The sequence below is a fragment of the Mesocricetus auratus genome, unplaced genomic scaffold, assembly GCF_017639785.1.
Source record: "Mesocricetus auratus isolate SY011 unplaced genomic scaffold, BCM_Maur_2.0 Super-Scaffold_100013, whole genome shotgun sequence".
Lineage (NCBI taxonomy): Eukaryota > Metazoa > Chordata > Mammalia > Rodentia > Cricetidae > Mesocricetus > Mesocricetus auratus.
In genome coordinates, this window is record NW_024429196.1 from 742514 (window position 1) to 755640 (window position 13127).

Below are 13127 nucleotides of genomic sequence, written 5' to 3' on the forward strand. Positions count from 1 at the left end.
AGGAGGTGTGGGTATGTTGGAGGAGGTCTGTCTCTGAGGACCAGGGTTTGATGTTTCAAAAGACTGGGGGCATTCCCATTGCTTGTGGATCAGGATGTAAGCTCTCGGCTAGTGTTACAACGCCATGCCTGCCAGCTTGCTCTTGTGCTCTCCACTGTCATGATCATGGTGGAACCATGAGCCCAAGTAAGGTTTTCTTTTATGGTAGCCTTGGTCACACTATCTAAGTAATCAAGAGTGTCATAGAAGTGCTTCTTTGTAAGAAGGGGGACCTGAGTGTGACACCTGAGGACTGACACCTGCTGAGGCTGTCCTTCAGCTTCCACATTGGGGCTGTTGTATGCCCACACTGATATTTGTACACGCAAATGTGCACACACACCATATGCACAAAAGAGGTAAAAATAAATAAGAATGGAAAATTAAGCATAGACAAATGTATTTATCCAAAGACTTAATATCTATTGTGATATTTTACACATCCTAGGAAGACTTCTGATCAATATGAGACAATTTATGTGGTTATTGTCACAGCAGCTTCCTGTAGTACTGAAAAAAGTCAATGGAGTTTTCCAAAATGAGTATTTCATGAAGTCACATGATTCAGTAACCACATGGTTATTATTAAGGTGACAACTTTCATCTTACTGACATACACTCCGTTGTAGTTAGTAAAACTGTTCTAAAAGTGTACATATTCAGACAGTTATGTGACCCAAGTTTAAGCCACAGCCATGAACCACTAATACATACAGCTGCTGTTCATCAAAATGAGTTTGTAACCCATGAATTATGCACAACCACCACAAAATAGACATGTTTACCATTTCCTCACATTCAACCTATAGCTCAAAGAAGCACTACATCAAAAAATTCTAACAATAATATTCATGTCTGAAATATGATGCCCAGAGTTATATTGTTTGGATTTTTACCAAACTTAAAATACTGTCTTCTAAAATTGCCTCAGTGTATTTATAAAAAACTTGTGAGTAAACCAGAGCATACACAGAAAGTTGCACAAGAAAAGCAATTCAGACACTTATGATCAATTTCTTTCCTTTACATGTTCTTTCTTTGTTTCTATCTTTCAATAACCCTTCTAATTTCCCTTATAACTTTTGGCTTATCCACCTCAGCCTTTTTCCACTATAATTTTCCTTCACAACTAGGTTTAACTCACTTTTCATGGCCCCTATTCCTTGTAATCTTTCACATGTCACCCATGCTTCAGTTGCTAAGTCGTGGCTGTCCTACATACCCAGTTCACATCTTTATCCTCAGCTTTAGACATGAACATCAGGTTGACCAGCTGCCCTGGTCACTTGGGTCCACAGAACTTTGATGTCTATAGAATTGTCGCTGAACTCACCATCAATGAGTTGCAAGTTCCTGCTGAGTGGCTTCCCTAAGCCTGGGTATGGATTAGGCTTCCCATGTATAATTAACAAACTATCTCCCTTTATGAAGTTCAGGTTCCCTTGCATTCCTTAGTTGTAGTCCCTGCATCCGGGAGTGAAACCATTTGATTGCCATCTTTAACTCCCTTTCATCATTACAACGCATATTCAGCCATCTCCTCATATTTCTCTCATCTCCTCATCTCCTCACAGCTTTTGAGCATGTTTCTCTGTTCATTACTTCATCTTTCACAGGCTTAGAATAAGTTGCCCTTATTGCTAACTTGCAGTGATCCTCTAAGATGTTTTGTCTCTATTCAGCTTAGAAGCATTCAGTGGCTCTCAACTGACTTTAAAACAAAATCCAAACTGAACATGGCGCTAAAAGACTTGAATATTAATTGCTCATTTACATGTCAGTGCCATTGAACATAATGATAGAAGGAATAACAGAGCAGCAGAGATGGGATGCAGAAAGGAAGGTGGTGAGTAGTTCCCTTCCGAGGGTGCAATGAATTAGGAGAAAGAGCCTCAGGGTCACAATGAGCCTCAAGAAGAGAGGAAGAACCTTAGCCAGAAACAGTACAGCATAGGGAGATCTAAACCTGCCGAGACTTAAGGAAAGGAGAGGCTTATCTTTGAAGCCTGGAGAGAAGCTCACAATTTTGGCTATTGTGGATGGCCAGTGAGTCCCTGGGAGCTCCTCTCTCTGCCCTCTAAGCACTGCATGCTGTCTTACTTAGCTTTGTGATACATGGTTCCATAACTGCAATTTTCTACTGTTATGAATCATAATGTAAATATCTTTTATGTAGGATATTTGATGTAACCCCTGTGAAAGGGTCATTTGACCTTTAAAGAGGTTAAGACCCGCAGGTTGAGAATCACAGGTTAGAGCTTCCTTCTGCTGCGACATGTCAGTCAGTCTCTACATTCTTTCCATCAAGCATTCCCATAGGCTACTTGGGCTAAACACTGCTGAGAATAACAGCAAACTTGCCACATGTCTCTCCTGATTCCATTTCCCCTGATGTTTTATAATGCAAAGCTGGGTATCTGGCAGGAATTCTATACTTCTTATGCCATTTACCCCTCAATCTACTCTCTATAAAAACCAATGCTATCTGTGCATTGGACAAGCACAGGATATATTTGGAAAGGAGCCTGAAGAGACGTGGCAGCTTTAGTATCCTACCTTCAAGTCAATAATTCACAACCTTTAGCAGATGTGTCTCATGGTTTGAGATTCATGGCTTTGACAACTTCTTTGTTTGGGAAAATCTGATTTACCTTTAGGCTTTACTCTTCTATGTTTTTTTAATATATAGCCCTATCATAAGTCAACCCTTTAAGATCCACAGAAAGTTTTGTAGATTGACTAAGTCACATTTACTGACATTTCAGCATCTTAAGCTTTCACTTTACTTTTGTTCAGAACTCAATCAAGAAGGTCATTGAAGCATTTCTTGTTTCCAAACTTAGAGTATCCAAAAATCAGAATAAGAAAAGAATTAAACTAATTTCGTGACCTTTACTCCAATGGACTTGACAGAAAAATCAATAACTAAATTTACTTAAAATATTAAGTGTGGCGATGCATAATGGAAGCAAAGAACTGGAAATGGCTTGTTAGATTCATTGAGGATGAGGTGCATAGAAACAAGATGCTACCACAAGCAAGCTCTAATCTGTGTAAATAAGATCCTGTGTATTCACCAAGAAATAAGTATCTCCAAATGACTTCTGAATCAATCCACTGATGATGTAGAGAAGGAAGTGACCACACTATGATTAACAGTGACTACGAAGGAGCCATTAGGGTAAGACTAGAGAGAGAAGGAAGAATATGTCTGTATATGGGAGATTCCCTGACTCAGCTCAATATTGCTATGGTAACCTATATGTAGTTAAAACCAATGGAAAACTATGGCAACTCAATCCAGCCAAAACTACTCTGGTGGTTTGAATGAAAATAGCCTCCATAGGTTCATATATTTGAAAGATTGGTCCCTGTTTGGTGGAACTGTTTGGGAAGGATTAGGAGGTGTGGTCTTGTTGGAGGAAGTCTGTCCCTAGGGTTGGGCTTTGAGGTTTCAAAAGCCCATGGCATTCCCAAATATCTCTCTGTCTCTGCCTCATGCAGATGGATAGGGGTATAAATCTCAGCTATTGCCTCAGTGCCATGTATACCTGCCTGCCTCTTTGCTGCCATGCTACTTATCATGATGGTCATGAACTCACCCCCTGAAGCTACAAGACTCAAACCCTCTTCTCAATATGTTGCCTTGGTCACAGTGCCTTACTATGGCAATAGAAAGTAATTAAGACAACAACTAAAGCTCTAGACCCTTTAGGAATGGAAATTTGAGTCACTGAACAGATAAAGAGCCATAGTTGGGTGATGTACTTCCTAAGGATAGCAGAAGAAGGTATGATCATGTGACCAGTAACAATGAGGACTACAACTGTCGTGAAGTTGTAGTCCTGTTCGTTATGACCTTTGTTTGCCCATATATTTGGCAAGCCTTATTTAACATATTTCTATGAAAGATAGTTTGCATGAAATTAGCATTTGAGGTGGCACACTGAAAACAACAGATCACCCCTCAACACACATGTGGCTATTACCTGACCTTTCCTGGGCAGAAAGAATTCTGCAAGCACAGTGTTAGCCTGAGTCTCCAGTCTGCAATCTAACCTCTATTGGATTTTGAACCCACTAAACTTCCACAATTACAGGAGCAAACCCCTTAAAATAAACCTTTTTCTCGTAGACAAGTATGCAGGTAGATAAATACATAAATAAATGCATACATAGGTAGGTAGAAATAGGTAGGCAGGTAGATAGAGCTGTATATTTATAAAGAATGGTAGCTATCCTCTGACATCTACTGGGGCTTGCTTCCAGGATCTCCCACAGACATCCAACCATACAGATAAGTCCTTTTATACAATGGTGTAGTATCTGAATTGCTTTAGGTACACCCACCTGTATCCATTATATCACCTCTAGATTTCAAATAATATTAGATAAGTACATATGCCACATAAATTGCTATTACACTATAGTAATAACAACAAAGAAAAAGTCCCCATATGTTCAGTACCAAGTGTTTTTCCCAAATATTTTCAATTCACATTTAAATCTTATCTTTCTTTAATACACAATAATTTATTCCAGTATTAAAGTCACCACTTAAAATCCTTAGTATTTCCTTTGCCACTTTATAGGTGATACAAATACATTCTCTGAATTGGCTAGAAATAGGAAATATGATACTATGAGATGAGACCCAGACTATTAGAAGGAAAAATAATTGTTCTGTAAGAGGCAGAGAAAAAAATTACTGATTGCATGTTTTCCACTTGGGAAATTATTGGATTTTGGAAATCTCCCAGTGCCCATCTCAGCCCCACTTTTCTTTCAAGGTAATGCTCCAGTAGATAAGTCATGAATAGTCATATGGTACCATGGTGTCCATCATATGTGCCCAAAAATTCTAGGCGATGAGACAATCCAAACACTCCCCATTCTCCCGGTCTCCAGGGCCACTTACGCCATGCTGTCTGGTTCAACTGCACATGCACCCACAGCTTTTGTGACATTCACAAGAAGTGCTTGGTTTATTCCAACCAGGAGGTTCACGAGAGGTTGGATGCCACCACACCTCCGGACGATGACCCGGTTTTCATATTCTTGACAGCATTCTCCTAAGGCCCCAACCACATTCACAAGGACTTCTTCAGGCTGATCAGTTAAAAGTCCCACCAGCGTCTCAATGGCTTTGTATTCTCGAAACCTTAAGTTCAGAGAAAGAAGGTTGTGTATAGTCCAAAGTTACTCAGAAAAATAAGTCATACTAAATAATTATTTATATAAATTTAGCCATGTATTTTCATTACTGTATTTTCAAAGCTCATTTGACTCATATAACAAACAGTAGACCCCATATAACCTCCCTTATCCGACGATGACTGATCTGAAGCTGGTTAAGTACTGAGGATCACACTCATACCCAGCTACCTGCTACCTAGACATGTTCTGGATCATGACACTGGATGGCCTTTGGTACAGATATGATCACATATGAATCTTAGCACCTGTGAATCCATCCTAAATATTTTTCCTCTCATAGAGATCGATTTATATGAACAAACCATATTAAACTTGTATTAGAAATGAATTATATATTTTCCTTTTTGACATATACATAGCACCTTTATATTTCAAAAGATTTTAAAAGTGATTTGTTCTGACCTATAGAAACCAGGAATTACAATCCACTAAATAGACTCAAGGACAGAAACCATATGATCATCTCATTAGATGCAGGCCAACATCCCTTCATGATAAAAGTCCTGGAAGATCTAGGACTACAGAAGACATATCTACACATGATACAAGCAATATACAATGACAGCCAACAGCATGCTAAATGGATAAAAGCTTAAAACATTTCCACTAGAATCAGGAAAAAGACAAGATTTTCACAGGGTTTTAAAGGGAAAGTCAAGATGAGATGAGCTCGGCCAAAACCCATGACTGGCTAGGTCATATGGACATAGTATTGAACTGTATTCTAAGTTCCAACCTTCATCTATAGATCAGTGTATCTCTCAGATTTCACTGGAGAAACATCTTTTTGCGGTACATGCTGATTAATACAGAGACCCACACTACAGGTCCATAAGTCACTGTGGAGTACTTATCTAAACAATCTCCCCCTCAAGTCTCATGCATCATCACAGGAGAAGAACCAGGAGCAGCTGTCTGCTGTGAAACAGTATTTGGTAGACATAGGAAAACAGCTGTATACATCAACTCAATAACCAGGAACTTCATTCACAAGATTGTCCAAAATACCATCATGGACAAAGTAGGGGATCATGAAGCCCCAACCCAGTATGAGGAGCTACTGGTAACTAATGGTTAGTGGGAAGGGAAGAGTCAGTTCTCTGTAGGGATGTGGCTCTGAGAAGTTACGCATACTCAGTAGATGGTCTTATACTCATGTATAGACAGGCATCACTACTGGATTCAGTGGGTATTATAAAATAATCAGAGTACATGAAGTTGGAAGGAAAAAGAGGAGGATAAGGGAGGAATTGGAGAGGTAAAATTGGGGGTGAATTATTTGATCTAAACATTATAATACACATAAATATCAAGCAAAATATTTTAATTTGTCTTCTCAGGTCACTTCAGTAAAAATCACTAGTAAGTTTTAGCATTTGTCTTCATATAATTTTACTGTCATCTTTTTCAGTATGTATTTAAATCATATGAAACATGTATAAAAGCATAAATTTTAGGATTCCTGATTTTTGTATAGAATATTCATTCTCATTTCTAATAAACTTCACCAGTGTTTATGTATCAAGATATGAATGAATTTTTATTGCTGCCACTAATAGAGTTTTCATTAATGGGGCTTACTTTTAGTGTGCTAATAATTTGATCATATATTATTAAGCAAGCTGATTTTCTGTTACAAAATGCAAATTTCTTAAATAAAATATCAAATAGAGAAAAAAGTTTCCTCAGAATATTCATGGGGACTGTGATTTCTAAATAGACACAGAGAAAAGTTTAAAATCAAAATAAATAAAATTTATAAGTATTCTGTAATTTGTTTTAAAAATGTAGGAATATAAGGGCCAGGGATGCAGCTCAAAGGTGGAGTGCCTGCTTACCAAGTACAAATCTTGGAGTTCCATCCACAACACCCCAAACTCTTAAAACATAATTAAGTTAAAATGAAATGTAATCACAACTGAAAGTAACTAGTCTTGAAGAGTTGTTAGTTGGCATTCAACTGATACATGTATCTCTTAAAAATATGAAATAGGGGAGGAAAGACAGCTCTGCAGTTAGTTAGAAATGCTTGCTGTGCAATCCTGAGAACCAGAGTTTGGATACAAGCATGCACTAAGAAGCTGGGTGAGTGGTGCCCAACAGCAGCCAGAGTTCCAAGTAGGGGTTGGGGGCTTCCAGCCCAGCTGAAAAAATAAATCCCAAGCTCAATGAAAACACCTGTCTCAAAGGAATAGGTGAGGATAACAGATGAAGACCACCCAACTCCCTCTTCTGATCTCGGATACAAACACATGCACACACATACGCACTTGCACTGGGAAAGACACATGTACATAAAAAGATCATGTCATCCCTGATACACATACAAGTGCTGGGTAGTAGGATGGGAGGGGCCTTTTATTCATAACCATCTTTGCATTCTACCCTTTATTCCAGAATGTACATTACTGATTACAGTCAGAGCCAGACCTTCATTAAAGCACTGCTTGATTGCATTTTATTATAAAACAAATGCCTTACTTACTTGACCACATTCTCTTTGCTGATGGAGCATTTCCAGATTGCCCCAGTGACAGCGGCTAATCGTTCTTTATTGTCTGTGTTATTGAGCAGACTGGCCAAGGGTTTAAGTCCTCCATGCAGCCTAACCAGGTCCCGGGTTTCCTCATCTTCAGCACACTGCACAAAAAGTTAAACCAGAGGCTGTCAGAGATAAAGGTATCTCAAGCATTCAGTAATGGCCAGCGAGGTTCACCTATGAGAGTTCTCTAATGCAAACTACTTCTGTGACAAAACAATGTTCTTGTGTCTCAGAGCAAAGGATTAGGTCTGGGATATCTGGATAGCAGGAGAGACTGAGGAAGGTCAGGAGCTCAAATGGCAACCAGACCAGAGAGTCCTGGCTTTTACAAGTGCTTTTCCTGGGATCAGCCTTCTCCTGTGATTTCAACTGTGGCTCAGTGGTGATTATCTCACATACACCACACACCATACCATACACACACACACACACACACACACACACACACACTAAACCATACACACACCACATCATACACACACACCACTCCACACAATATACACATCACATCATACACACACACCATACTATACACATACCCCACAACACACACACACACCATACACATATACACCACACACACACACCATACACATATACACCACACACACACCACGCACACACCACACACACACTCCTGTTATAAGTTTAACGATACTTTCTCGAAATTCATAAATTGAAGATCTAACTCCCAGCACCTCAGAAGGTAGCTGTGTGGGGGGACAAGGTTGCAAGAGGAAATCCCAGTGAGATGGCATCATTGTGACAAGCATCTAAAAGATGACTGCTTTTTCTCTAAGAGCTGTTATAGCACATACACAAAGACATGGCATGAAGACACAGGGACAAGACAGTCAACTACAAGCCATGGACAGAGGTCTCTGAAGAAACTACCCTGTGGACACCTTGACCACACACTTCCAGACTCCAGAAAACACAGTTCTTTTGAAGCCCCCGGGTTGTGGTTAGCTACAAAAGCCTTAGAAAATGAACATAATCCCCAGCAGAAATGAATCCTGTCTCTGACTCCATTTACCGTCCAGTCTCACTACTCTTGCCTTAAGGGCATTCCTTTAGGTGTCCACTAAGAACAGAGAGACGCTGGTGTGGTCATAACCAGCCAGACGTTCATTTTTTAAGGTCACCCCCACTTCCTGATCATTCTAATTTGTGTTCTGGTATACCTGGCAACAACCCACAAAACACAAAATTAGTGGAGATTGAAATAAGCAAACTCTAAACAAAAAATATGTATACATGATATCCACACACTCTGAGAGCATGCATGCACATTTTATTATCTGATCTTGGTAGAAGAAATGTTCCCAAAATCAAGGTCTCTGAATATAATCTGTGTACAGCAACATGGTACCATTATATACTGCTGAGCTATTTTACCCTAAGTAAATAATTTTAGAAGACAGTGAGAAAGATATGTGTATCTTATTGAATGCAAATAATCAATTAATTGACATACTGATGCATGTTTGAGTACATGGCATCATCAAAGTACAGTAGTTCTCACCCTTATAAGCTCATGAAGACCCCTGGGGTGCTTGCTAAATTGCAAATTCCCAAGTGATTACTAAGATTTGACTCTGAATCCACACTCTGACCTCTGCCATGTTTTCATGCTTGTAACACTAGCTTGAGAGGAGGCTGGGGACCCTTTAGGAGGTATGGATCAGCTGGAAGAATTAAGTCACTGATGTGTAATTGGGGAGTGTGTTATTCCTGCACACTTCCTGTCTCTCCTCTCCTCACTCTCTTCTCTCTTATTCTTCTCACTCTCCTCTCTCCTCTCTGTCTCTGTCTTTGTCTGCCTGTCTCTGTCTGTCTGTGTCTCTGTCTGTCTGTGTCTCTCTCTGTCTGTCTGTCTGTCTCTCTCTCTCTCTCTCTCTCTCTCTCTCTCTCTCTAACTCCTTGCTGGTCTGTGTGGAAGAGAACGGCCTCCACCACTTTCCCTGCCACGTGAACTGGCTGCTCTACAATGACTATATCACCATGATGGTCTGAAACCAAGATTCCAAATCAGTCGTTCCTCTCTTCTTTCTGTCAGGTATTTGAGACACAGTGCACAATAGCATGGCTCCCCAGAGGAAAAGAGCATGTCTTCAGAACCATTGTCTTTAACTACAGGAGCAAAGAGGTACTATGGGGAGAGCTGGTTCCACCTGGTAGATGGAGAAACACTGCCTTTAACTACAGGAGCAAGGAGGACCTGGAGAGCCGGCCCCCACCTGGTAGATGGCCATGGCACAATGCTCCTGCAGCTGCTCGTTCTCACTATTCAAATTCTTCACGAGGTTTTCAATGATCCTCTCTGCCTTGATAGCAGCTCGGTAATTTTCCTAGAAATATAAAAATACAAATATTAATGTGTGTATAACGTGGCTGTAATTATTTACATTTATGAGTGACCATGCCGAACAAATAAACCAGACATCAAAGTCCAAGCTTTCCCATATCTGTCCAATGATAGATAAACCATCAAACATTGGAAAATAATGTGACAAGTGCTGTACTATTTAGTTAGTGCACTATTTGATTTTCTTTCTATAATTTAACAAAACTGACATTGGGGAAGGAGGATCCTTAACTTTCATGTCAAACTTTAAGATTGTTTTCTTAACTAAAGAAAGAAAATGTGGCCTAGGGTGACGGCTCAGTGAATAAAGTGCTTGGCACAGAAGCATGAGGACAGAGGGTCAATCACCAGGGTCCACTTAAAAGCCTGGTGGGCACAGAGGATTGCCTGTAATCTCAGTGCTCAGGAGACAGAGACTGGGGATTCCCAGGGCAAGCTAGCTGACTAGGCAAGCCAAATCAGTGAGAGTCGGGTTTAGTAGGAAATGCTTCCTCAGAAAATAAAACGGAGGGCAATCCAGTAACATAACATCAAATCTGACCTATTGTACATACACATGTACATGAACCCACACACAAGTGCCCACTCACATGTGCGCACACATGTACACACTCATAACCATGTGTTCATATGTGGAAAGCAAGGAAGGAAGAAAATAAGAGAGGAAAAAGGACACACAGAAAAGGCAGAATGGCTTGAGCACCTCTGATGCACATTCTTGCAACGTCCCCACCACTGGAATAAGCATGTCTTCATGAGATGTCTTCAGTAGGCGGGCCAACAAGGGGATGCCCCCAGCTTTACGAATGGCTTCTTTGTTTGAGTGACTCTTGCTGCAGCTCCAGAGTGCCAGGGCCCCACAGCGAGCCACTTCTACGTCTCTGGTTTCATACAGGCTCGGCTGAGTTAGTTCTGTTGAATTCTGTCCACAGTCCAATAGCGCAACCTACAAGAGTAGATATATATAATGCACACAGCCACCTTTTCTATTTTTTATTGTTTGAGTGTGCTTAAGTGTGCATGTGTACATGTGTGTGCGTGTGTGTACCCATATGGACATGTGCATACCAAGGCACATGAGTGCAGGTCAATGGACAACTTGTGGGAACCAGCCTAGACTGTAGGGCAAAACCTCTTTACAAGCAACAACATTATTATTATCACCCACATTATCACTGCCAGTATTTCAGAAACCCAAGCTCTCCAAAGTCATTAAGGCTTTGCAAAGCTAGTTGGATGACTTATGCCTCTCACAACCATGAGGGGAGGGCACAGCTTTGCACGCATGCTAACTGAACCTATTCAACTAAATTACCAGTGTCCTCTTTCTTTTCTTTGTAATGACCAAAGTTACCAAAGACATGAAAGAAAAGCAATTTACTGAAGGGACACAGCAATAGGTCAGGGTGCCCTGTGGAGTAATTAAAGCCAATCCTCCCCAGATGAGGCTGCTTGTCATCCCTCAGGCTCCTAATCTTTATCTGGGAAGGCAGAAATCACTATTTACCCATCTTCCCCCTCTGTTGGCCAAACCCCATGATTGTTCACCACATAGTCAATACCACTGTGTCAAGGTTAGAACAGAACAGGCACTCTTAGTTGACTCTCAATCTCAATTCCAAACTCTAGGTTTATTTACTTAGGTCTCAAAGGACACTGGAGTACAAGGCAGGGAAAGACAAGGAATATGGCCACTGCTTTCAGCTGTGAAGTACAAAAGGGAAACACACACAGAAAGAAAATTCTAAGAAGGCGGGGTTTCGCACAGGGCAGACAGTTATTCTCATTATCCCTCTGAAGTCCAAATTACTTAACTCCCCTTAAGTCTTTGGATAAGCCCTGTAGCGAGAAGCACACCCTCTGTCTTCCTCTCGCTACTCCAGCCAGCTTAGCATGAATCCCGCCACATGAAGCCAGTAGCAACTTTGAAAACTTCCAAGTCCGCTTTGGCCTCATCTTCCTGAAACGCCTTTCCCGGTGAGTCTTTCTACCAAACATCTTCCACAAGCCATCAAGAGGCATCTCCCTCCAGCCTTTCCTGACTTTGCCCCTTCTAGAACTGACTTCCCACCCCTCCTTATTTCTCCACCATTCCCAGGACTGGCTGGCCTCAGCTGAACCCCTACCATTCACACAGCACTTCACCTGCCTTCTCCCTGTCTGACACTTGCCAGTACTCAGGTGTGGTGTACTCATTGTCAGAGATGTATATTTCTTTCTTTCTGCACCCTTACCCTACATACACTGCCACATTCTCAACCCAGTGACCCAACTCAACCATCCAGTACTGACTATTCCTATTCCTAATTTGGCTGCTATTTCAAATCACATTAAAATGAAAGTCACTTTATTAATAGGTTAGTGGAATTGGATAAATGTCTAGGTTCCTATACGTGATGTGACACCCAAGAGCCCATATTTTTCATTTCTTTTTACATTCTTATAAATGATGGGAGTCATTTTAATGGACAGTCAGACCAGTCCACTGTGTATTTTAATACTCAGTAGTTATTGTATTTCTTCCAACATTTAAATATGAAAAAATTAAATGTGTGTACGTTTGATGTGTTTGTAGTGAGTATGGGGGTATGTAAGTGTGTGTGTGTGTGTGTGTGTGTGTGTGTTCATTTGTATGAGCAGGCATGGGTGTGACATGATGCATTTGTGGAAGTCAGAGGACAATCTCCTGTGTCAGTCCTCACTTCCATCTTGTTCAAGGCAAGGTTTCTTGTATACTCCCACAATCTAGCTGGTCTAAGAGCTTTTGGGGATTTTCTTCTTTCCACATTGAATATCACCATAAGAATGCTAGGACTGTAGTTGCACACGGCCATGCCCATAGCTTTATATAGTTTCTGAGACTGAACTTGGGTCCACAAAATTACACAGTATGGCATGGAGCCATTACTGAGGTCTCAAGGTCTCATTGCCAAGGTCTTTTCTTATGTAAAGAAATTTTAT

The 13127-nt window shown here is 40.6% G+C and overlaps 1 protein-coding gene across 4 annotated transcripts in view; it reads right to left on the reverse strand.

Annotated features, from left to right (window-relative positions):
- Window positions 1-13127, reverse strand: part of Odad2 (outer dynein arm docking complex subunit 2) — a 147300-nt gene that overhangs the window by 72029 nt on the left and 62144 nt on the right. For all 4 annotated transcript variants that reach the window (XR_005880642.1, XM_040755252.1, XM_040755255.1 and 1 more), the window contains 4 exons: window positions 10870-11112; window positions 10039-10149; window positions 7742-7896; window positions 4958-5200 (listed from right to left, as the gene is read on the reverse strand). Coding sequence is in view for 3 of the 4 variants with exons in the window: in XM_040755252.1 (XP_040611186.1) it covers window positions 4958-5200; window positions 7742-7896; window positions 10039-10149; window positions 10870-11112 (752 nt within the window). In the remaining variant the exon portion in view is untranslated. The remainder of the gene's footprint in view (window positions 1-4957; window positions 5201-7741; window positions 7897-10038; window positions 10150-10869; window positions 11113-13127) is intronic.